This window comes from Rhinocladiella mackenziei, assembly GCF_000835555.1.
Source record: "Rhinocladiella mackenziei CBS 650.93 unplaced genomic scaffold supercont1.4, whole genome shotgun sequence".
Taxonomy (NCBI): Eukaryota; Fungi; Ascomycota; class Eurotiomycetes; order Chaetothyriales; family Herpotrichiellaceae; genus Rhinocladiella; species Rhinocladiella mackenziei.
In genome coordinates this window covers 2,031,416-2,053,363 of record NW_013550601.1, presented here as the reverse complement: position 1 = coordinate 2,053,363, position 21,948 = coordinate 2,031,416, and the positions used below count along the sequence as shown (strand labels likewise).

The 21,948-nt window shown below is 50.0% G+C and overlaps 7 protein-coding genes across 7 annotated transcripts; 3 read left to right on the top strand and 4 right to left on the bottom strand.

The window, feature by feature from the left end:
• Positions 1 to 541: 541 nt before the first annotated feature.
• Z518_05887 (uncharacterized protein) lies at positions 542 to 2,427 on the top strand (the record flags this gene model as incomplete). The annotated part of the gene is made up of 5 exons (XM_013416697.1): positions 542 to 589; positions 671 to 1,486; positions 1,534 to 1,627; positions 1,682 to 2,262; positions 2,308 to 2,427. The coding sequence occupies 5 exons, from the start codon at positions 542 to 544 to the stop codon at positions 2,425 to 2,427; spliced, it is 1,659 nt and encodes a 552-aa protein (XP_013272151.1).
• Positions 2,428 to 3,294: 867 nt separating this feature from the next.
• On the bottom strand, positions 3,295 to 4,563 carry Z518_05886 (uncharacterized protein; the record flags this gene model as incomplete). Its single annotated transcript, XM_013416696.1, has 1 exon — positions 3,295 to 4,563. One exon carries the CDS (start codon positions 4,561 to 4,563, stop codon positions 3,295 to 3,297), a length of 1,269 nt encoding a protein of 422 aa, XP_013272150.1.
• A 3,184-nt stretch (positions 4,564 to 7,747) lies between these two features.
• On the top strand, positions 7,748 to 9,784 carry Z518_05885 (uncharacterized protein; the record flags this gene model as incomplete). Its single annotated transcript, XM_013416695.1, has 2 exons — positions 7,748 to 8,117; positions 8,169 to 9,784. 2 exons carry the CDS (start codon positions 7,748 to 7,750, stop codon positions 9,782 to 9,784), a joined length of 1,986 nt encoding a protein of 661 aa, XP_013272149.1.
• Positions 9,785 to 10,960: 1,176 nt separating this feature from the next.
• Positions 10,961 to 12,645, bottom strand: Z518_05884 (uncharacterized protein; the record flags this gene model as incomplete). The annotated part of the gene is made up of 2 exons (XM_013416694.1): positions 10,961 to 12,260; positions 12,320 to 12,645. 2 exons carry the CDS (start codon positions 12,643 to 12,645, stop codon positions 10,961 to 10,963), a joined length of 1,626 nt encoding a protein of 541 aa, XP_013272148.1.
• A 3,110-nt stretch (positions 12,646 to 15,755) lies between these two features.
• Z518_05883 (uncharacterized protein) lies at positions 15,756 to 17,723 on the top strand (the record flags this gene model as incomplete). Its single annotated transcript, XM_013416693.1, has 3 exons — positions 15,756 to 16,354; positions 16,406 to 16,484; positions 16,539 to 17,723. The coding sequence occupies 3 exons, from the start codon at positions 15,756 to 15,758 to the stop codon at positions 17,721 to 17,723; spliced, it is 1,863 nt and encodes a 620-aa protein (XP_013272147.1).
• A 350-nt stretch (positions 17,724 to 18,073) lies between these two features.
• Z518_05882 (uncharacterized protein) lies at positions 18,074 to 19,139 on the bottom strand (the record flags this gene model as incomplete). Its single annotated transcript, XM_013416692.1, has 2 exons — positions 18,074 to 18,828; positions 19,067 to 19,139. 2 exons carry the CDS (start codon positions 19,137 to 19,139, stop codon positions 18,074 to 18,076), a joined length of 828 nt encoding a protein of 275 aa, XP_013272146.1.
• Positions 19,140 to 20,077: 938 nt separating this feature from the next.
• Z518_05881 (uncharacterized protein) lies at positions 20,078 to 21,406 on the bottom strand (the record flags this gene model as incomplete). The annotated part of the gene is made up of 1 exon (XM_013416691.1): positions 20,078 to 21,406. The coding sequence occupies one exon, from the start codon at positions 21,404 to 21,406 to the stop codon at positions 20,078 to 20,080; it is 1,329 nt and encodes a 442-aa protein (XP_013272145.1).
• Between the last annotated feature and the right edge of the window lie 542 nt (positions 21,407 to 21,948).

The window sequence follows — 21,948 nt, the reverse complement described above, 5'->3', positions numbered from 1 at the left end:
CTGCTTGACCGATGCGATACGACAGGAAACTCGGTTAGATCCAAGGTATGACTTGTCCTTAAACCTAGCCACTGGATGGGTTTGTTGTCTTGGAGTTCCGTGAGCGATACGCCACGAACGTTGCACATGTCGTGTTTCGATTCTCTCCAGATATTCCTCCATCATTCTCGTCAAAGTCTCCTGATTAACTCCGCATCCTTATTTGGTATTCCCCCGGATTGAAGAACGCCAGTTGGGAGGGGCCTGGACTCTCTAATTCCAAGGTGCGCCAGAAACGTGGTCGATGCTAGTGTCAACCCCGGCGTGGAAGTCCCCCTCCTTCGGCATCACATCGGGAAGCCTTCTCTCCAGAGATGCTAGCCATGGTCTGATCTGTAGAATAACCAGGATAGGAACGGTGTAGAAGAGGTCCGTCCTAGGCGATTCTTGGCCAGCCGTCAAATGTTGATAAGAGCCTGTCAATGTCCAGCATTCATCGTGAATCATCCCTCAACCCGCTCGCTTCATTTCACCTCCAGGACTGACGGCACGATCAACCAGCATGTCGACGGCCGAAAAGATTGCTGATGGAGCTCAGACGATTGAGCAAGTCAGCTCAACGGACAAACACAAAGATGCAAGTTAACAACAGCACTTATAATCGTCGGTGTGGTGTGAACTAATATGACAGGGGAGCCAGGTTGTTGAGATCAGAGAGGTCAAGGGAAGCGAGGCCTTCAACGAAGCATTGATCCAGGAACCTGTGGAATTGACCCATCCACGAACACTTCTTCTTTTCCTCGCCCTCCTCATCGGCTTCTTCTGTCAGACTATGAATGGATACGACACCATGTTGTTTGGTGGTCTGCTCAACAACAAGGAGTACTTCCTTGCTCACTTCCATGGCGAGAACAAAGGTATCTGGGCCGGACTTATTACCTCCATGTACCAGATCGGCGGAGTCTGCGCCCTGCCCTTCGTCGGTCCTTCTATCGATCAATGGGGTCGTCGAGTCGGCATGTTCATTGGAAGTCTCCTCATCGTGATCGGAACCGTTGTTCAGGGCCTCACCTCTGCCAATGCATCCGAGGGCCAGATGATGGGTGGTCGTTTCCTTCTCGGCTTTGGAGTTTCAATTGCCGCTGCAGCTGGACCCATCTGGGTGGTGGAGACTGCGCATCCAAAGTATCGTGGTGTCATCACAGGCCTCTGCAACACCACCTGGCTTGCTGGTGCCATTTTGTCCTCCGGCGCCACCCGCGGAGGTCTGGACATTCAGGGAAACAACTCGTGGCTGGTCCCCATCTGGCTTCAGATGGTTTTCCCCGGTCTCATTTGTCTCTTCTGTTTCCTTATTCCGGAGAGCCCACGATGGCTTTACACTCGTGGAAAGAGGGAGAGTGCAATCTGCACCCTCACCAGATGGCACGGATACGGCAACAGTGAATCCGCCTGGGTGAAACTTCAACTTTCCGAATATGAGGAATTCCTTGAGATGGATGGTTCAGTACGTTTTGGTGCCGTACATCGACGCCGGGAACTAACAACAAATAGGATAAACGCTGGTGGGATTATCGTGGCCTGTTCAACAAGAGGTCGAGCATCTACCGAGTTGCCACTGCCTGCTGGTTCTCGGCTTTCAGTCAATGTAAGTCAGAAACAAAACAGCTCGCATTGCTCAACCCCGCTTACATATCTGTAGGGTGCGGCAATGGACCTTTATCCTATTTCATGGCCGCCGTTTTGGACACCGCCGGAGTGAACAGTTCGATCGGCAAGGCCGATGTCTCACTGGGGTACAGCGTTTTCCAGTTCGTGTTTGCCGTTTTTGGAGCCCATTTCGTGGAGAGGATCGGTCGTCGCAAGATGATGCTCAGCGGCTTTTTTGGTGTCTCCGTTGTCTGGATTTGCATGACTGCCGCTGCTGGAACACTGGCTCAATCTCGGGTCTCTGGAAGCGTCGACGCTGGAGATGCCGTTTTCAGCAACAAAGCCGCCGGCAACGCAGTTCTCGCCTTCATCTTCATCTTTGGAGCTGTCTACTCGTTTAATATCACCCCGTTGCAGTCTCTCTACCCGGTTGAATGCATTTCATTCGAAATCAGAGCCAAGGGCATGGCGTTCCAGTCGTTCTTCGTCAACGCAGCAGGTTTGATTAATCAATTTGCGTGGCCAATAGCCATCAAACAGATTGAATGGAAGACGTATATCATCTTCGTGGCTTGGACCGCTGTTCAAGGAGTCCTTGCATACTTCTTCTTCCCCGAGACTAGGAAGCGCACGGTACGTATATGCAATATCCCCTGACTATGCTGACCTTGTGAACAGCTTGAGGAACTTGACAAAATTTTCGAGGCGAAGAACCCAGTCAAGTATTCAATTGCAAGCCACACTCTTGCTCTCACCGAAGACAAGACTGTTGTGGCTATTGATGAAGTCAAAGTGTAGATGGACGCGACGAACCTGATTCTTGGTTGACCATAATGCTGATGTACCGAAGGAGTGCCCGGGACAGACCTCAGGTCTGTTCAAAGGCCAGGCCTAAGCAATCATGTGATGTCTGAAGATCTTCATCGTAGACCAACCGGCTGAACACTGGGGCAAAAGAGAGGTTCTTTTTCGTGTATCAGCTTCATTATGTAGTACGAAAAGCTCATCAAACTGTGCGAGAACATCGATGTTGGCGCCATTAAATTTTCCGTGGAATTTCCTGAGTACGAGTAGGTAACAAAACATGGACTCGACGAAAGGCCAGACCCACGAAAGAATCATTCGTACATTTTAGATTCATTTGTCATTGTTATATTTCACCAAGATACAAGTTGCACTCCAACTCGATCATGTAGGACAGCGTGACCGCTGGGTCAACCGAGTCATCGCCACGATGGCCCGATGGAGAATTCCGCCTCCTTGTTTCCTCATTACAAGCATCTGATAACTGATGCAACCGTGAACAATCACAGCATTTTCCGGAAATACATTGAATAACAATAGTTGGGGGTATCATGAATCGTTTGTTGTCCGAGTAGTAGAAGTCGTATCGGAAATGGAAGATACTTCTAATCCCTATGCCTGTTGGGATATATTGGTGGCCGTTTCATAGAGGAAATCCCATTCGGAGAGCGCGGAAGGCCGTGGTAGAGAACAAGACCCTCCTTCAAAAGCATGATCACCTGTAGTCGTGCAGCATTCAAACGCCATCGCTGTGCAAGGGATGGGAGGGAACAGAAACAAAATTGCCCGCCGCCTCCTTTTCTTTTGTATTCGTGAGCATCGTTTTTGCAAAATGTTGAGATAATGATGAGAAAATTGGAATTACAAGCCTTGTTGATAGTAAGGATTGAAACTTTCAGCGGCTTGCGCGAGGGTGTCCAGGTCCGAGAAGCCTCGTGGGGTTGCTGGTGGCATCGGAGCATTGCTTCCAGTGCCTAGATCAGCAGACTTGTCGAGTACTTGCATATCAGGAGCATGAGCCAAGAGAGAATCCTCACTCAAAGGTGGGTAGAGGGAGTTTGGAGACACGCCCTCTGGGATGGTCTGGATCGGCATGAACATTCGGGATGGCTCGCTATAAAAGGTCGGGTCCTCTCCATTCAGTGGCGTTTCAATGGCCGTGGGCGCAAGAGAAGTAACCTCGGACAAAGGGGAATGGATCAGGCTGGATCGTCGACTCGTGTCCGGAATCGTTGCGTCCGCCTTTTTGGGTTGTTTGGCCTTTTGCGCGTCTTTGGTGATGGCGGCTTTGCTTCGACGTGTCGAATCGTCGCTATTTCTGGCCGATGTAGAGTTTTTATGTGTACGTTCGTGTTGTTTCATGTTGTCTTTCCGCGTAAATGCCTTATCGCAGACGGGGCAATGTACGCCTTTCTCTCCGGTATGTTTTTTGCCGTGGCGCGCGGCGTGACCGGAGGTTGTGAATGTGGCTTGACAATTGTGCGATTGCGCGTATGGACAGGGATATTTGTTCTTTTTTGTGCTGCTAGGAGCCGCTGCTCTAGCTGGAGAGGTTCTGGATTGGAGGCTCGAAGGAGCTGAGGTGGGTGGAGGTGGTACGGACGCATGGGAGGGAGGACCTGCAGGCAAGTGTGGAAGAGGGTGGAGAGGCGCCGGGGCAATCGGATGTTGAGTAGGGGTAATTGGCTTGGAGGAATATGGGTCAGGCATGTTTGGAACGATCAACATCTGTTGTTCCAGGATTGGAGTGATGGCGATGGGAGATTGTAGGTAGCCAGCCATGTCTTGGCGTATCAGCAGGTCATAGGGTTGGAGTGTGCTGTCCATGTAGTTGTAGGTCGGAGTTACCGGAGATGGAGAGGAGTCCATGCTCGAACTCGACGACTTCGAAGAGGACGATGAGAGGCGCAAGAGCGGTGGAGAGCCGGTCGAGGAAAAGGAGGAGGTACGAGCGTAGGCCGGTTGAGACTGGAGAGTCGGCCTCTCAGCCCTCTGCCGAGGGGAGCTGGAGACGGAAGACTTGGACGGAGTAGGAGATGGCTGCCTCTTGGGAATGACAAAAGATGGACAATCGTTGTCGTTCAAGATCGAGAAGATACGTGCTTCTCGAGGGTGCGTCTGAACATCCATTGTTGGACGCTCTCACCACGCGCCCAGCGGACAGAGGCCGCTGGTCCAAAATGAAGTATGGAGTCGACTGCCACAGCCATTAGAACATCGCCATGAATTGGGAGAAGACGCTCGCACGCACGTCGTAGAACTTATTGCTGTATATGTGTGTTGTTGTCGAGAGGCCTTGCCGTGAAGAGTCGAGAGTCTCGGCGGCGGATTGCGCCAACGAGCAGTATCACGAGAATTCGTCGACTATGCAGGCAGACGCGACTCAGAAATTCTCGAGAGCGAAGTTGGTATGTTAAACAAAGAAGAAAGTTGTACTTCCGCACTTCGACAATGAAAGCCGGCCAGTGTAGGTTTGCGGTTGGTTATTCGGTATGGCAGTGGAAACGGTCGACGTGTACGATCGTTTGGGCAGAAGAAGAGGTCTACGGGAGAGAAAAGGTCATCTTTCAGTAGTTGATGAGCCGGGAGTTGCGCAATGGGCCGACTAGGTGAAGTAGTGCGTCGGTGGATGGTGAGGTGGAGAGGGGATCGGTGATCGAAGTATGGCAAAGTTTAGAAATGGCATTCCACACGCTGGCGTAGTTAACTCGTGGGAAATGGCAGTCGGCGGGGGAAAATGGGTTGGATGGAAAAGCAAGGGCACGAAAGAGAGAAAGCATTCAGGCCCCCCTGGTGGCAGATTGCCATAATCCAATAGCAATAGATCTAGCTCACCGAAGGGTGCGTTTCTTTGGATATCGCATCATGCATGCATCGCCGATTCGAATAGAGTTCAAGCCAAGGGCCTAAGCTCCCGGTATAATTTGTTGCAAAGTGGCTGAACGGAAAGCATTTCCAGCAATTTAGCAGGCCCTGCAGGCACATGTCATTCTATACCAGTACGCAAACATACGGATAGAGATATATACACTTCCCCCTTCATAGGTATACAGAATACTGTGGCCAGCTATCATCATCTTCAACAATAGTACCCTGGCAGCATTCCCATATCCTCCGAATGTTTTGACGTTTTCGGTCACCGACAATTTCAGTGCCGTCATATCAGATTCGGATCTGGCAGTTTGCAAGATGAGAGAATCAGCGACTGAGGCTCTGGTGGATGGGGTTCTGCAGTCAGAGGACAGATAGATGAGGCTGGATCGACCGACACATAAGCAGATCGTGATCCAAGAAAAGCGGAAGGGCCGTGTTTTAGATTTTCCAGTGCAGGTAACATTTCCCCTGATCTCATGTAATGACTAAGATTGGTGAAGTACAAGAATCTGGAGTTACATTACAAATTTCGCAAGCACAATGGCATTTGGACTCGGTTGGGGCTCAAGAGTCTCCATTGATAACTGCCACATAGCTTTATTTGGAATGAAACATCCGAATAAGGGAAGCTGTGGAAGATTCAATGTTGCGGTCTATCTGACCATTCGATACGGTTGCCGAAATAGCGCCGCAGGAGCACCAAATGTCACTTTTCGGCCTTGAAGTGTGACAGGCTGGATATCACATCTGATTGAACATCAAGCAGCGATCCAGGCCCAAATCTTCGATCCAAGACCCAAGACTTAAAGCCTGGTTTTGAAACCTTGTTACAGCTATCTCCGCTGACTATCATACCATACCACTTGCCACTTGCAGAAGTACATATAGCAACACATACAAGAGTATTGGCCTTCATCTTTTCGAGCCTACATATCTCAAGCGTCAACAATCAGGTTTGATGCCAGAACTGTTTTCTACCCGTAGGGGATATTTCCAGTCCGTGTGCATCAGTCGCCGAGACTTCATGGCCTCTGTCTGCTGTCTGTTGTCTACGTACAGAAGCCCTTTCACTCCGAATCGGTCGGTTACCGCACGTGGCACATCCAGGAGAAGGAATTCAGGAACTACCATGACGTTTTCTCCCACAATCCCTTCCTGACAGTTGGCTTACGTGTGAACCAGACTGCCGGAAAAGAATGGGAGTTATTCATAATGAGCCAATCCAGAGCGGGCACTTACTCAGTATGCAGCTGGTACATTGCACGCTGGATGGACCACCAACAACAGCAAAGCAATATAAAAGACAAAGACTCACACGAGGATCTGAAACCGACTCTTGTCAAAAAGCAAACCCCTTGATAGCCACGTGTCAGGGACCTCTGGCCCTTTCGCTTTTCGCTCCTCTGCAGGGCGGCAGCCTCATACCTCATAGCAAGACCTCTCTCGCGAGTGGTCGGGTGGTACAGACAAGAATCGAGGGTACACTGCATGTGAGTTAAGTAGGCTGAGTGCAGAGGAAAGGCGCTCACTAGGCACACTTGAAGAGAGACCAATGAGGCTGACCGGCCAACACAACCTTCAAAGTTCCCGCAATCAGGGATGAAAATCAATCCCAAAGATCCCCATTGTCCAGCTGATCTCGTGGACTATGACGTGGCGGTAAAAGGGCATCCAGCAAGAAGAATGACGAATGTTATTGGCTAACTTGCCCAATGGATTTGTATAAGCCACTGAGCATCGCCACAAACTTCTGTTGTGAAAGGTTCTGTTCTCCTCAGCCACCGCCGCATTCTATCTCAGAGCAGTTGGTTGACTGCGGCAGGGCGCGGGTATGCCATTCCGCCTCTTCGCCTTTTCGCTTCCATCTCGTCGACCGGTGAAATACTACCTGGTTAGCTACAGCAACCATCATGCCCAATTGGAGTTGCTCACCTATTGGCAAAGGAAATCGCTGATCCCCCAAAATTTCCCACTTTTCCTGCCTGCAGACCTCCTCTCAAAACTTTTCCAACCCAACAAAATTGCGTAGTGGCCTCCTGGCGTGGCATTTAAAGTTAAGCCCCTCCGCACTCACCAGCTGCCGTCATTTTCCCTCTCCCGGTTGCTATCAGCCTCCAATTATTCATCAACAGGAAAGATCCAACTCATTCAGAACTTTCGCCTTGCCAGGGAGCCTTGCCAGTTGCCAAGCTGCCTAGATTCCATCCTTCGCCCTCAAAAAGAGTCCTCATCGCATCGTCTCTTCCCAACCATTTCTGACATCCTTCATCTCACCTTTCATATCACCAAGTCCAACAGCCTGTGTGACCGCGAGTAAAATTCGCTACGACCCGACCCTTACCGTAATCCCGGATCTCCGCTGGGCTACAGGACAATATTTCACTTTACTTGGCTTCAACCTCATACCCTCTCTGCCCCCGCATACCGAAGACGATTGACAATGTCCTATTACGACGACGACCGACCGCGCCGACACAGGAGCACTCGGGAGCGATCACGAAGAGATGATTATGATGACACCGTCTATGACGAGGACACCCGAGAAACTCGCATAGTCAAACGTCGTGATGACAGTGCTGATTCCATCGAGGAAGTCTCCCGAGACTTTGCTCCGGGGGATCGCGGCGGCGCTTACTATCGCGAGACCACGGTGCGCAAAAGTGGCCATCGTCCTACCCGTGCCCGATCCACCGACGACCGTTACTATGATGATCGCTACGATGATCGCTCCTATGTGTCCCGCCGAAGACGTGACGACGACTACACCGTTGCCACTTCCAAGCGCCGAAGTCGAGATTATGATGACCGACGTAAGTCCGAGCATTGTGAAATCCGCCGCGTCCACTACTAAAACATCCCAGGCCGGTCCCGGCACCATGACTCCTACTCAGACGACTCCTCCCGCAGTCGTACGCCTCCAAAGAAAGAGCGCAGAAAGTCCACCACCGAAGAGTTACTGGGCAGTCTGGGCTTGGGAGGTGTTGCCGGAGCTCTCCTCGGCAAGGGTCGTGATAGATCAAGATCCAGTGACCGTGACGGTGGCCGTCGTCGGAGCCGTAGCCGTCGTGATAGATCAGATTCGGATCGATCTCGACACCGAAGCAAGAGTCGCAGCAATGTCAAAAGCGAACAAGTCTCTCAAGCCATCAAAGCCGCCGTGTTGGCGGGCGCCAGCGAAGCCTTCCGTGCTCGAAAAGAACCAGGAGGTTGGGGTGGCGATAAAGGCAAACGAGTTCTCACGGCCGCTCTTGCTGCTGGAGGTGTCGATGGCTTGATCTCCGACCGTCGTGACCCGGATCATCACAAGAAGCGTGACATTGTCGGCTCTGCCTTGGCTGGTCTGGCGACCAACCGCATCATCAATGGACCACGATCCAAATCCCGCGGTAGAAATGGCAGTCCGGACAGTCGTCGTGGTCGAAGCCAGTCCCGTGGAGGCATTGGTGATTTGGCGGCTGGCGGTGTTATGGCGGCGGCTGCGAAGAAAGTCTACGATCATGTGCGCTCTCGCTCCCGCGGTCGGTCTCGATCTCGGTCTCGCAGCTCGTCCTACGGCAGTCGAAGCCCACCACCACGCCGCAAGCGAAGTGCAAGCGTGTCATCCATGGCGGCCAAGGGCCTTGCGGCCCTGGGTTTGAAGGATGCCGCGGACAAGGTGGACCCAGATCGCCGACACTCACGAAGTTATGACGATTACTACGACGATGGTCGATCCAGTCGAAACGGAGGATATGGATACAATGATTCCAGAGATGTACGTACAATTCAACCCCAACATGGGGCCCCCCCCCGTGCCATGAGTCTCCCTCGAGGACCGCCTCCTGGCTATGAACTTGACTACGGCCCGCGCCATACCGGTGACCCAGAGACAGACTCGGATTCTGACCTCGGCTCCAGTTCCGACGATGAGAAGAAGACGAAGAAAAGTCGCAAGAAAATGGTCCTCACGGGAGGTCTTGCCACTGTGGCGACCATTCACGCGGCGCACAGTGTCTATCAAAGTATGGAGAAGAGGGAAGCTCGAAAGCATGCCTTGAAGGAGGGTGAAATCAGTCCAGAACAAGCACAGAAAGAGAAGAACAAGAACAGGTTGCAAGATGCCGCAAGTATTGGTATAGCTGCCCTCGGTCTTAAAGGGGCGTACAGTGAATGGCAGGAGTTACGTGAGGCTCAGAAGAGGATGAAAGAACAAGCAGATAAACATGAGCGACACCGAGCTAAACGGGAAGCACGAAGAAGGAAGATGAGTATGACTGCCGCCCACCACTATATCGACAACGGTTTCACAGGAAGCATGCCCAACCTTGGGACGTATGCTCATGACCCTTATCACCCTCCTGCAGCACCACCTTACAGCACTGGTACCTCGATTCATTATTCTGACGACAACCCTTACGGAGCACTTACGCAGCAACCGGCTTATGTTCCGTCACCTCCACCTCCGCCGGTGGGCTTTCCGAGGGCAAATACGCGATAATCAACATGAACATGTGCTGGCTTTCCTCTGATCTTGACGGCCATTACGACCTTTTTTCGTTTCTTAATTATTGCGAAGATCATGACATTAACGGTTCATGAAGATGACACAATCATTTGGCTTTCAAGAGGTTCACAGCGCGAACGATGTGATGTGATGTGATACAATGGGGATGGGATTCGATACTCGACTCTCAATTTTTTGCGTCTAATGCAATTCGGTCAAACCGGGGAGCTTTTTTTAATCCACATTCAAGCCAATTGGTCCGGCTACGAGGATATGATCCGCATCTTGTTATGTTTATGACGGTTTTTCTTTTTGCTTTCCACTTTGTTTCATCAAACGAAGATTAGGATTAGACAGACAAATCAATGACTGAGTAACAATCCCTCATCCCAGAGTAAAGGTTCAAATTTCGTGAGGAATTGGACCGGACCAGGTGGCCGAGATTGTTTCTGAAGAACGTTGGGCGTAAATTTTTCAGCTCTGGTGACTATCGTACCGCTACCATACCGAGACAAAGGAAAGTTGTGCAGGTGAATATGGTCCATGGGTCCCGCAGCGAAGACCTTCTCGTCCTTCCTTGTTGGGGGATCCAAAATCTCTGCAAGAGTATCGTCGCTTGCGGTTTCATTGGACGGTAGGGTTCTGTGGATAGTTCAATATGATCTGCACCGCGTTGAAAAAAATCTCGGCCGCTCGCCAGCGGACGACTCTAGTTATGAGACACCATCTGGATAAACTGACCCCAGAACATCTTCGCCGCGCGGCACATTTGAATTTGCACAGTTCTGCGGATCGAGAAATCGTTCCAGTCAATGATTTCGCGATTTGTATTGGTGTCGAAGAGTTCGGAGTTGATACGCTTTGATCAGGCGGAGATAGGGTTGAAAAAGGAGATACCTGCTCAATAGTCCATTAGCCAAGGTGATGTTTGCTAAGATGAATTATGACAACAGTTCTTTCGAACTCATGTAAATTGTTCTGTTCGACGTAATGGCCGACCGAGTTCGGTGAGAAAGACGCTGACAGGGCCTGTTGGTCAGTGAAGATTTTGTTAGTCATTTGATTAAAACAGAAATTCGAACTGGAAACAGTTGAAATGCATCCCAATGGCTCCTTCATTCTTCTGGGATATAAATCATCGTCCCACGTGACCCTTCTTCCTGACCGCCTCTAGACCGGAGGGAACGATTTCTCCCCTGACCCGGTGGCGGTGGTGAAACTACCAGCCCGAACAGCTCCAGTATTGGCGGCACTCAGAATCTCCAGTCCATCGATTTGGATATTCGGCCCTGTAAAGGTCTTTCTCTTCCCAGTCCACCACACGAGGAGAATGAACAAGCCGACTCCCACCACCACCACACTCAAGTAATTCATGTTCTGAGCAGTCGCGGGGAGAAATACCGGGAAGCAAAACAAGACTGTGTAGAGCATCATCCACAGAGTAGAGAAAATATTACAAAACGGGCCGAAGATTGGACCCAGGTTGAATTGGCGCTTCGGCAAGACCTTTTCGCGTCCCCGGATGACGATGATGGTTTGTGGTATCACATATGTGATATTCAGGCCGAGGATAGACAGCGAAATGAAACTGTTGAAAGCCGTCGTCGAACCAATGTAGATCAATCCGTACAAAATGCAGAAAACGGCAGTTGCAATAGTAGCATTGGCAGGAACCCGAAGAGTTGGATGCGTTTTAGCAAAGACTCTGCTATAAGGCAAGCCGTTGTCTCGTGCAAAAGCCCAAGTGAGCCTCCCTGCGGTGATGAAGCAGGTGATCGTGGCACCGTAGTAGATGAATAGAAGCCAGAATGCAAAGAACGCTGCTCCTCCTTTCGATCCCAGCGTTTGGTAGTATACAGTCAGAATGGGTAGATAGGAAAGAGACACTTCTTCCAAGTCGGATGATGAGAACATAATGGCTAGAGTCCACGCGAAAGCCGTCGTGATGCCGATGATCATGGTTAGGTACATGGCTCGGGGTACTCCCTTTCCTGGATTCGGCATTTCTTCGGCCACGTGAGTCGCTCCGTCCGTTGCTAAAAAAGTGTACATGCAAGTTCCCACACCAAGGAGAAAAGCAGTGCCGTCTCCCCATCCGGTTTGATTGTTCCATTCAGTGAACACTGTCGAAGCGGACTGTTTGGTCTCGCTTGCAGCTAGAACCGCAACGAAGAAGACGACGAACCCGATGACGGTGGAGAGGAAGAAGACCACTTCAGCCTGGGGAATCTGCCGGGGTAACAAGATGACAACGGCGACGGCCACTACGCAGAGAAGAACGTAGATGAGGTAAACCTGCCACTGGGTCCAGACGTAGTCGGGGTGATAGAAGGAGGCCAGGTTGAGGATGATTTGGGCGCAGAAGATGTTGGCGGACGCGGCGGTCAAACACCAAGCAATAACGCTTAGCCAACCAACTGTAAAGGCCATTGCTGCCCGATTTGACGGAGCCGAAACCATGAAGGCAAAACTGCCAGGCATTAGCGGCCAACAGGAGCCATGACATATATAGGGCCGTGCGAAACGTACTGATACTGTCCTCCGCTAGAAGGGAAGGCAGAGGCCAATTCCGCGAGGCCAGCGGTAATGAAACAACATGCGATCGAGGCTACAAGGAGGCCGAAGAAGACGGTTGGCCCGCCTCCAGCAAACAACGGTGTCGCAAAGACCGCCGAATAGCCAACCCAGGAGTTTGTCAAGCTAAAAGCCAGTGAAATGGTAGCGAAAGCACCAAACTGACGTGGAAGCTCTCCAATATGTCCTTGAGCGCGTAGTTGGATTTCATCGGCTGACAGTCCTGGTTCGTCAGTGGTTGGTCCGACGTGGGCCACATCCTTGCCCTCGTCTGGCTTCATGATGTGATGAATTTTGGGTCCTGACGGAAGGTTCTGCTCAGATGAAACAAATATTCAGAGGTATGAAGATGACGCGACCGAGACGAGATGCTGGACTTCATTTTGTATCGTCTCGCAGATAGCATTTGCACCAATCTAGGCAATCCGACGCGGCAATTTGGGTTGATTGTGAGTTATCTATGCCCAGGCTGAGATAAGAGCCACTAGAGGAAGAGAAGCATTTTGATGTTGGGAAAGACACCAGATATGGAAAGAGAAACAAGATCGCCGGGCCAAGCAGTCTCGAAAGCTCGTGGCACACAAGACACTTGGGAGCTTGGCTGCTCATGGCATCGAGCTGGTGGCCGATAAGGAAGTCAAGTATATCAACATATCAGCCGGATTCCGTTAGCAAGCTCTCCTTGTTTCTTCCCATCTTGTGAGGCCCTGGTCGGAGAACTGCGATGGTCTGGGAACAGAGGATTGTATACTTAGATGATGGATGATCTCTGAAATTGAATAGGTCTGGATTATATTCTCTTGTTTCTCTTCAGGCATCCCCCCTTTGAAATGCTGCTATCAAACTTCTGTCAGACTTCTCGTACGACTTGAGTTGAAAGAGTACGCTCTAATTCTTCCATTGGTGGCCTATCGTTCAAGACGGACCGGGTTATTTTCCATTGACAGGCAACAATGATGACGAACACTCGTTAGATAGGTATATAGACAGGCTCAATGCCACCCTCTGACCGAATTCGATCAGAGCATTCTTTCAATGAAAAGAAGTTTGACAGCCCTGGCGCTAACAACAGGTCAACAGTGGCATTTAGCATCTTGACTTTGTTTCTTGACCATTGTATCGTAGCCGTTGCTCCCACCACTCAATTGAATCCATGAGGTACTACTCCTGGGATCACTTCAAGTATGGTATCCACCCCAATATCCTGCAGGTTTCTTTTTTCTCCCCATATGCTATGCCTTCATGCACAAGACAATCACATCTGGCCACAGTCATGTGTCGACGCGTGGCAAACGGGCCAAAGTTCAGGATAGCGTAGAGGCGGTATAAGAGGATGAAATAGCGCAGAGGTCGCTCGCCAAGAACGTCAATGGTCCTGAGTTTGGCATGTGTGTTCGGTCAAGATGGAAGAAACGACAGACCTTCGTCATTTGTCGGGCCCCTTGAGACCAGATTCCCCTTTGATACATGAGAAGGGGTGGCCACATGCCGTCGTGTGCTTTTTCTGGTTCGAAGATGCGTATGCCAAACCCTTCCCTTCCTCTGTATGGAACCCCAAATGTTAGATGTCTTGACTGCCACTCTGGGACAACTGTGTGTGTATTCGACCTCTTGATCCTAAGTGAAGAACTCCACTCGATCCCATTCCCGCCGACCCGGGATATCAATTAGAAAAGAAATCTCTTCCCAATAAATGTTCACGTTTATCATCTTCTATGGAGTGATCCCGTCAGCTTGCAGAACTCATGGTCAAAAGAAACCATGAACATGCCTGAACGAAGTTCCTGTCATAATATTCTATCATATTATCTGCATGAGGCGGAAGTGGCGGGCATGCAAAGATCTTCTCCCAAGGTGTGGGCCCACCGTGATTTGCACTGGTCAAAAGATACCCCCGTAGAATTGTCATCGATGGTACGATGAGGAGCCACTATGAAATACCAATGCTTGAACTTTGGGACTCTGATATCAACAGGAAGCTTGGGTTTTGAGGATGCTTGGGAGACATAAGAAGACCCTTCATTGAGGTCCGTGGATGATCCATTTCTGGGTCAGCCTTCCCCTCTTACCAGAATTTGGAAATTTGGTATCCAAGTTTCCAGTTGGGGACCTGTCAGACAATCACTGGGTGTACATTGATTGTTGTTGAGTGCTGTGTTTGTTTGGCAACTGGTCCTGCCAGATTGCCAGTATACACGTTTGGTTGATCCCTTTTCTACTCTTATTCCTACCCCTATATCCTGAATAGGAATGGTAACATAATTCAATCTGAAAGCCGGAGAGCTGATTGCCATTTGGTGACTCTGTTAGAGTGCTTCATGACGGAATCGTCATAATATGAATGTGTGGGAGCTGGACAATGATCTAAATGACGGCGAAGCAGTCCATATAACATCGATTAATCGCGCTGAAGGATCTCCAACTTGCTGGCTTGGTATGTTTGTCTTAATGTCAGGGGCCGCCCCGTGACAGTTCCATATCCTTCTTTCCTTTTCCCATTCAGTGACTGAGAACGGAATGATTCAAAAAGGTTCCTCCCGCTCATGCAGTTCCATGAACACTCGTTCACAGCACACGTTAGCCAGCACAGAGTTCCCACAGCGAAAACTCACTAGCTTCATAAGACAAGACGTCTCATTGGCCAATTGATGCCTAAGATGATGTTAGATAAGTGGCGAGAATCTTGCTGGCTCTCCCAACGTGAGGCGACTTCAGCACCCCTTGCTCTTGCGTCCAATCGAAAGTGAACACGGAAGCGGTCGCTGTTCCCCACACAAGTACTCCAGCACGATAAATTCGGCCTAGAGATTATCAAATGGGCTTCGATGTCGTTCCCTAACATAGATTTCATTCGATAATGGTGTTCCTCACTCAACGGGTGCCCTCTCATGGACACATGCTCTGTGGGGGACAGAGCCAGACCGAGCTGGTCTCCTGACCCAACCGCAGCTGATGAGGATTTCTGCAGATGTTCACGGTGCCGAGAAGATCCAATGGACGAAAAGTGTCATTCCACGTCGTGACTGACAATGCATCTACCTCATTGAGAGCACGCCATGGAAATGAATCACAAAATCTTCAGCTTTCAATGGTCCGATTGATTTCAACAGTCCCCCAAAATCCTAGAACTTGCCGGCCTTCGTCGGTTGTGATGATACCTACAAGAAGAAGCCCATTTCATGGGCTCGATCGATCTCACGTCGCAGTTGAACTCCTGGTCTTTCCCCATGACTTTGAGCCAGTGGCAAAATCGATCTAGGTAGCCTACATCTTAGCCATAGGTGGACTGATTGACTGGAAATCGATCTAATCGACTCCCACTATTTCTTTTATTTCTATCGAGAAGGTAGATCTCTCCCACAGATCTTTGTCTTTCAAAAGTGCCTCTTCCATGGACGAATCTACCAACACCGAAATTGCTCAGAGTCACGGGAAAACTCAACAAGAACATCAAGATGATGCATCCGAGAAGGACTTGGAGGCCACAGGAGACGATGAAGACATGACGCACGCTTCTGACAATACAAGTCAAACCGGAACTGCGACAAATGAAGACGGCAACACTGATTCAAACAACGACGATCCAAAAGCCGTTGGGGACACGTTTCAGTGGCCGGACCTTTCCACTTTTGAAACAAGTGACGACGAAAACCTGAGAAATTCTGCTCGAGTCTTCCTCCGAATCCATCGGGAGGAAATTGCGGAAAGAGACTCAGAAATAGCCAAGCTGAAAGCTGAACTTGCACAGATCCGAGAAGGATTGAAAGGGGCGGCAGCGGTTGACGCGAACACCTCGCATGAACAATCTACAGACCAGGCTCAACCGGAGGGGAAAAGCGTTCTAGAGAAGCGTGACTCCGGATATTTCGAACTTCACGACGACGCTGACCAGCCAGTGAAAACGGCCGCATTTCAAAGCACCATCGTCCAGGAGCCAGCCAGCTTGGAAGCGTTTACACTCGAATTAACCAATGACGAACCAGAAATTACGTTAGTAGCATTTGAATGCCTGAATCGGGTCGAATGCTAACTAAAACTCAGGTTCAAGAAGATCGAAGAGATATGGGGGTCGTGTTTTGAAGTTGTGAAAAAAGCCATGGAGCAAGATTTCTCAGAAGAGGTGAAGTTTCCGCCCATCAAAACCATCATATGCGAGATCTAACAGAGAGCACAGGTTCTTCAGCACTGGAGTGGCGATAGTTGGCCTGAATTGGAAGAAAGAATCCCTAATATACGTGCAATCCCTCTGGAAGGGTCAAATAGTCCGGCCGCCAAGCACATACGGACCATGCTCGTCGCGGCCCTGTTAGCGCAGTCCTTGGAAGAATACATACTCACCCCCAACTACCTTCTGGAAGACGACGACGAGCTCAGATACGTTCTCCGCGCCATCAATGATACAGAGAAGAAAAATTCTCTGAGAGGGATGATCCTTTCGATATCCGAAGACGATGATTGGAAAGAGACCGTCAAAGCCAAAAGAGTGGCAAGCGCCGTGGAAGATGTTCTACAACCTCTTCAACGTTTACTGCCGGTAGAAATACTGGGCACTTTCAAATCGGAGTTGGAGGAAGTGATTCGAAACGTTGTCTCGACATGGGAGCCCTTGCAGCGATGTAAAAATCATTACGAAGTCAACGCCGTGGCACATCGGTCGAACTGGGAATGGAAGTCGATTCGATGGAATGATGGGGGGATCGAATTTGAGACTGTCCATTCAAGAACGTTTGCAGATGATGAAGGGTTGATGGTCGTTTTCCCACGAGTCTGTGCGATTGATCGGTCGAAGAGGCCGTTCTTTACGCCAGTATTCCCGGGAATCGTGTTGCAACGGCCACAGACACAATTGCAGTCCGAACCATCCGCAGGAGAAGGAGCTGGAACAGAAGAAGCTGTAGTAAAGACGGAGGCAGATCAGGACGATCTCGCCGCGTCTATGACGGCAGAAGTTGGAGTTAAAAAGGTGGATGTAGATACCTCTGAGCCAGTGGAAGCGGAAATGGAGCGCCAACCCGAGGAAATAGCCAAAGAATTACACACAGCACAAATTGAGGACCAGCCTGAGACAGTTGTCAAAGACACAATCACCATCCCGAAAACAGAACCAGCGCCAACGATAGTCAACGATCAAACGGAGGAAGATGAGGAGGAAGAAGATGAAAGCGACGAACAATTTCAGCCAATTTTGGAAAGTATACCCGAGGAAGAAGACGAACAAGGAGGAAGCAAAGAACAGCCACCGTCAGTTCCTGTCCCCGGGTCAGAAAAGGAAAATGTCCCTGTACCAAATTCTGAGGCTGGAGGTGGAGACAAAGGCGAAGACAAAGACAATACCGACGGACATGAGGGAGACAGCTGAGACTAGGAACAAGCTAGCCTTCTTTCTGTCTGTTGTCTGAAATACGTATCAATTGGGAAAGCTGCTTTTTGCTGTTTTCTTTTCCCCGTGAGATTTGTTGTATGCTAAATTGGTTACGTGTCGAACCAGACTAGTTCTGTTTCTGTTCAATGACACTCTTGATAGACAGATCCATTCTGCCAGTGTTCAGCTGGGCACATGAGAAATGTAGGATGCTTACATGATCTAGCCATCCACCTTCATGCCATATCCAAGTATCCAAAAGCCCATTCATTTCTCCTCCGCTTGTTTCCCTCCCTTCTCGCTTCAACTTCACCCAAGTTCATCATCATACTTCAATTCTTCATCTTCTATTTCCTCTTCTTCGTCAGCACACCAACGACATGAACCGATGGACTAAAGTCATCCACTTCCTCGACCTCGATTTTCTCCCACCCGCCATCCTTTTCCTTCGCCACCTTCGTCAACTCGCTTAACGTGTCCCTCATCATATCGCACCCTCCCATCAACGCTCCCCATCCAAGTATCATGTACAGCTTTTGCGCGATCCCCGCTAAGGTATCCGTTTTATTCCGTACGTGCTCGCACATCACGAACCGGCCACCTGGTTTAAGCAGGGAATACAAATCCGCGATTGTGCCAGGTTGATTCGGCACTCCGCACAAGACCCGTATGCACGTGATTTCGTCAAACAACTCCAGATCGCCCTCTGAAGTCTGCTTCGGCTTGATTAGCCCTTGCTTGACAAGACACGGTACAATTGACTCCAAATCCGCAGTGGCGCCGAGGACATGGTACTTCCTACCAAGTCCTACCTTTTCTGCCGCGGCCCGGAGCCTTTCGTGCAAAGACACCCCCGGCTCGACGCCGTAAATCGCAGTGATGTTTTCGGGACGCGAAAAGTGGTGAAGCTGTTCGCCGGAGCCGGGGCCGATGTCGAGAACAATCCCGCGAGACTGAGCCAGTAGACGCGGAAGAGCGGCAGGGACGTGGGCGGAGAGCGCCGGCCCGAATGCGAGCCAGAAGCGAGCAAATGTTTTTTCTTTGTAGGATGAAAAGTTGGTTAGGGGAAGGAGCGGGTTGAGGACGAAGGTCAGGATGAAGTCTATTTTCCTCAAAAGACACGGTGAGAATAAATTCTTTGATATTTGCCTGTTCTGAAAAGACAGGGAATGTCTGTATTAATGTATTTGGTCTTTGTGAGGATGGATGCAACCAAGGCCCGACTCCATTTGAATCCCATTTTCAGCCGCAATTTCATATCACATCAAATGATGGGATCACACCCAAACACGGTGCCGAAAAGAAAAGGGAAATCTAGAAGATGGGATATGGATACTTACAGAGCACGCTCAAGCCTATGAACGGTAATGGTATGAGTAAATGCATGAGGTACTCAGCCGTGCTAGGGGCCATCGTGGCGTGTTCCTATTGACGGGAGGCAAGTCGATTCAAAGTCGTTGGAAGAGAGGAATATACTTAGACAGCAGGGATTGACAATGTTCGGTCCATTGATTCCTCGGTTCACTCAGGGAGTCGGTCTTGAAAAGACAACTACGAGCACGAATCTTCTTCACGCAGTTTGCTGCCTTTGTAGGATCTCATCAGATCATTGGATTGCCAACTCGTTGTTCCAGAAAGATGACGGCTTCGACTTGTTCTCCGAGGTCGATATGGTAGATGACAAGGTATGGTTCAATCGAGGACTCGAAGATCTCGGCACCGGAGAACGAAAGTTAAATATTTGAGCTCTGGCGTACAGAGAGGGAACGGGAATTTAAGTTTGAAACCTTCAAGACAGCACAAGTCTCGGCTGCCGTGTGGTGGGCTGACGTGAGACGGGTCGCCGCGGCCCCTGAGCAGGTTTTCTGCTGGTGTTGTGGTTGATCTTGGAGGGGTTTATCGGGATTCAGGTTTTCGCTAGTGCGAGTGATTCTAAAAGCAGTTAAGGCCAAAGGTGGGGAAACACGTGATAGTGGAAGGTCAAGTTGTGACAAAAAGGCTGAATTCTAACCAATTTGTTGGACCTTGGATAGATAACCCATGGCGTGCCCACCAATTGCAAGACACATCCTGGTTGTTATCTGAATATGCCAAGAATATGAATTGAATGCTCTGTCTATCTAGCAGCTGGTCCTGCCAGGTTGCTGGTATTTGTACACGTTTGGTTGACCCCTTTTCTTCTCCTATTCATGCCCCTATATACCCCCAAAAGAGGCACTAGCTACCTGTTCAGCCGTTCAACATTATCGTCATGTAGATATATTCTAATTGCGCTCCAAATTCGAGACAGTCACCACGCTACAGAGTGCTGCTGGGACGGATTCTGTTTTCCTTCTCTTTTACATGCCGTTCTATACCTCCTGCTTTTCCTCATCTTGTTTCTGCTGATGAGTCTTGAACCATTGTCTTCGCTCTTTTCGTTGTTTTGTTTTTGCTTGCCTTACTAATTCCTGTTCGTACTGAGCGACGCAGGGAGCGAAGAATAATTTGCCCGTGATCGCACCCTTGAGCGTTCCCAAGCCGACCATCAACCACAGCAAGACGACTGCGATCGAGAAGATCGTACCGAGGACTTTGAAGAATAAACTGGGGATTTCCTGGGCTAAAGTCGTGGTGGATACGGCATATACGCCGAGGGGGAAAGTGAACCCCCACCAACCCATGTTGAAGGGAAATTTGCTTCGAGTAATACTGGCAATGGCGAAGAACAGCCATACGAGGCCGTAACCCCAGATGACCAGGGCGATGACGATGGAAATACTATAGATGATTCTGCCGGCCTCGGGACCAAAGTTTTCCGTCTCCGGGAAGGTCTTCGCGCAGACTTTGCCGAGCTGCATGAGCCCGAAGCTGCCTTGTCCAAGCGGACCGAGAGGAAGGAACACTGAAACGATGACTTCTCGAGGCGGAAGTCGGTGAATGGTCAGTCGGTGGAAGTACATGACCAAGACGACCATGGCCAGCGGGAAGCCTGTGCCCCAGAGGACGTAGGATATGATGACTGTCCACACGGCATGCTGTGGGTTCGGTAATACTTCAGCAACGATTCCACCTGACGCGGCGGCGACAATGGTAGCCACGATAGGCAGCAACCATGCGGCCGTCATCTTTGACAGTTCGCTCTTATGAATGTGCATGATCACAAATGGAAGCCACATGCAAGTAGCCACCGATATCACGACATCGATCCACCACAGCGTCCACGCGAGAGTGGTAGCCCAGCTGCGCCACGTCGGAACACACACGGAGACAACCATATTGACGATAGTGGCCAGGCCCATAGGGAACGTGCCGACGAAGAGAGACTGAACGGGATGTCGAATCATGGCCATAAATAGGCCGCGGAACATGGTGTATCGAAGGATGGAGATGAACAGGAAAATGCAAAATAGTCCGATATTGAGACAGAAGATGATGACGGACAACCAATACAGCCAGTCGCCGTTGTAGGGCAGGTTGTGAAGAAGGATTGATGCGATACCTGTGCCCATGATGGCTGCGAACCATGAGGGCGTGAAATTCAACACCACTCTTCTCCATCCTTTTTGGTTTTTGGCGGAAAATGTCGATTCGAGATCATCTTTGGCGGAGTGCGAAATACCCTGTTGGCATTCGTGAGAGAATCCTTGCGAGGATTGTCGGGCTACTTGGCAATTTGCATATGTCCCGGAGGGATCCATGGCGGTGGTGGTGCTTGAAATGTAGGCTTGTAGCTGATAACTTGTGATTTGGTTGGTGAGGGTGATGCTACTGTCGTTTCGGGTTTCGTGTTATTGGGGAAGTTTGTACCTAAGTACCACGTAGAGGGAGCAACGGCTGAAGGTTTGGCCCAACGGCAATGATGCATTTATTTCTTGATCGTGATGGAATTCGGGAGAAGAAAGGAGCCTAGAAGCAGCCAACTATTATAATCAGGGCGATCTGGAAGGACGGCGAGAATAGTAACGCATTTGGTGAATCATGCTGGGTCTCTTCCGCTAGCCTCTAAAGTCAATGGCAAATCTGCAAATTGGGAGTACGTGGATGCCGCTCTTCCGATACTTGGTCTGCAACGAGGCTGAGCCGAGATTTATCCGAACGCAGGTACAGTCCGTACCTGGCCCAAGTTACCTCACTCAAGCCTTATTGCCGTGATCACGTTCGAGTTGCGCGGCAGATAGTCACGATGTGCAAATGAGTCTCATCTCCTTGGCAATACATCTCTAGCCTTGTGTTTTGGTCT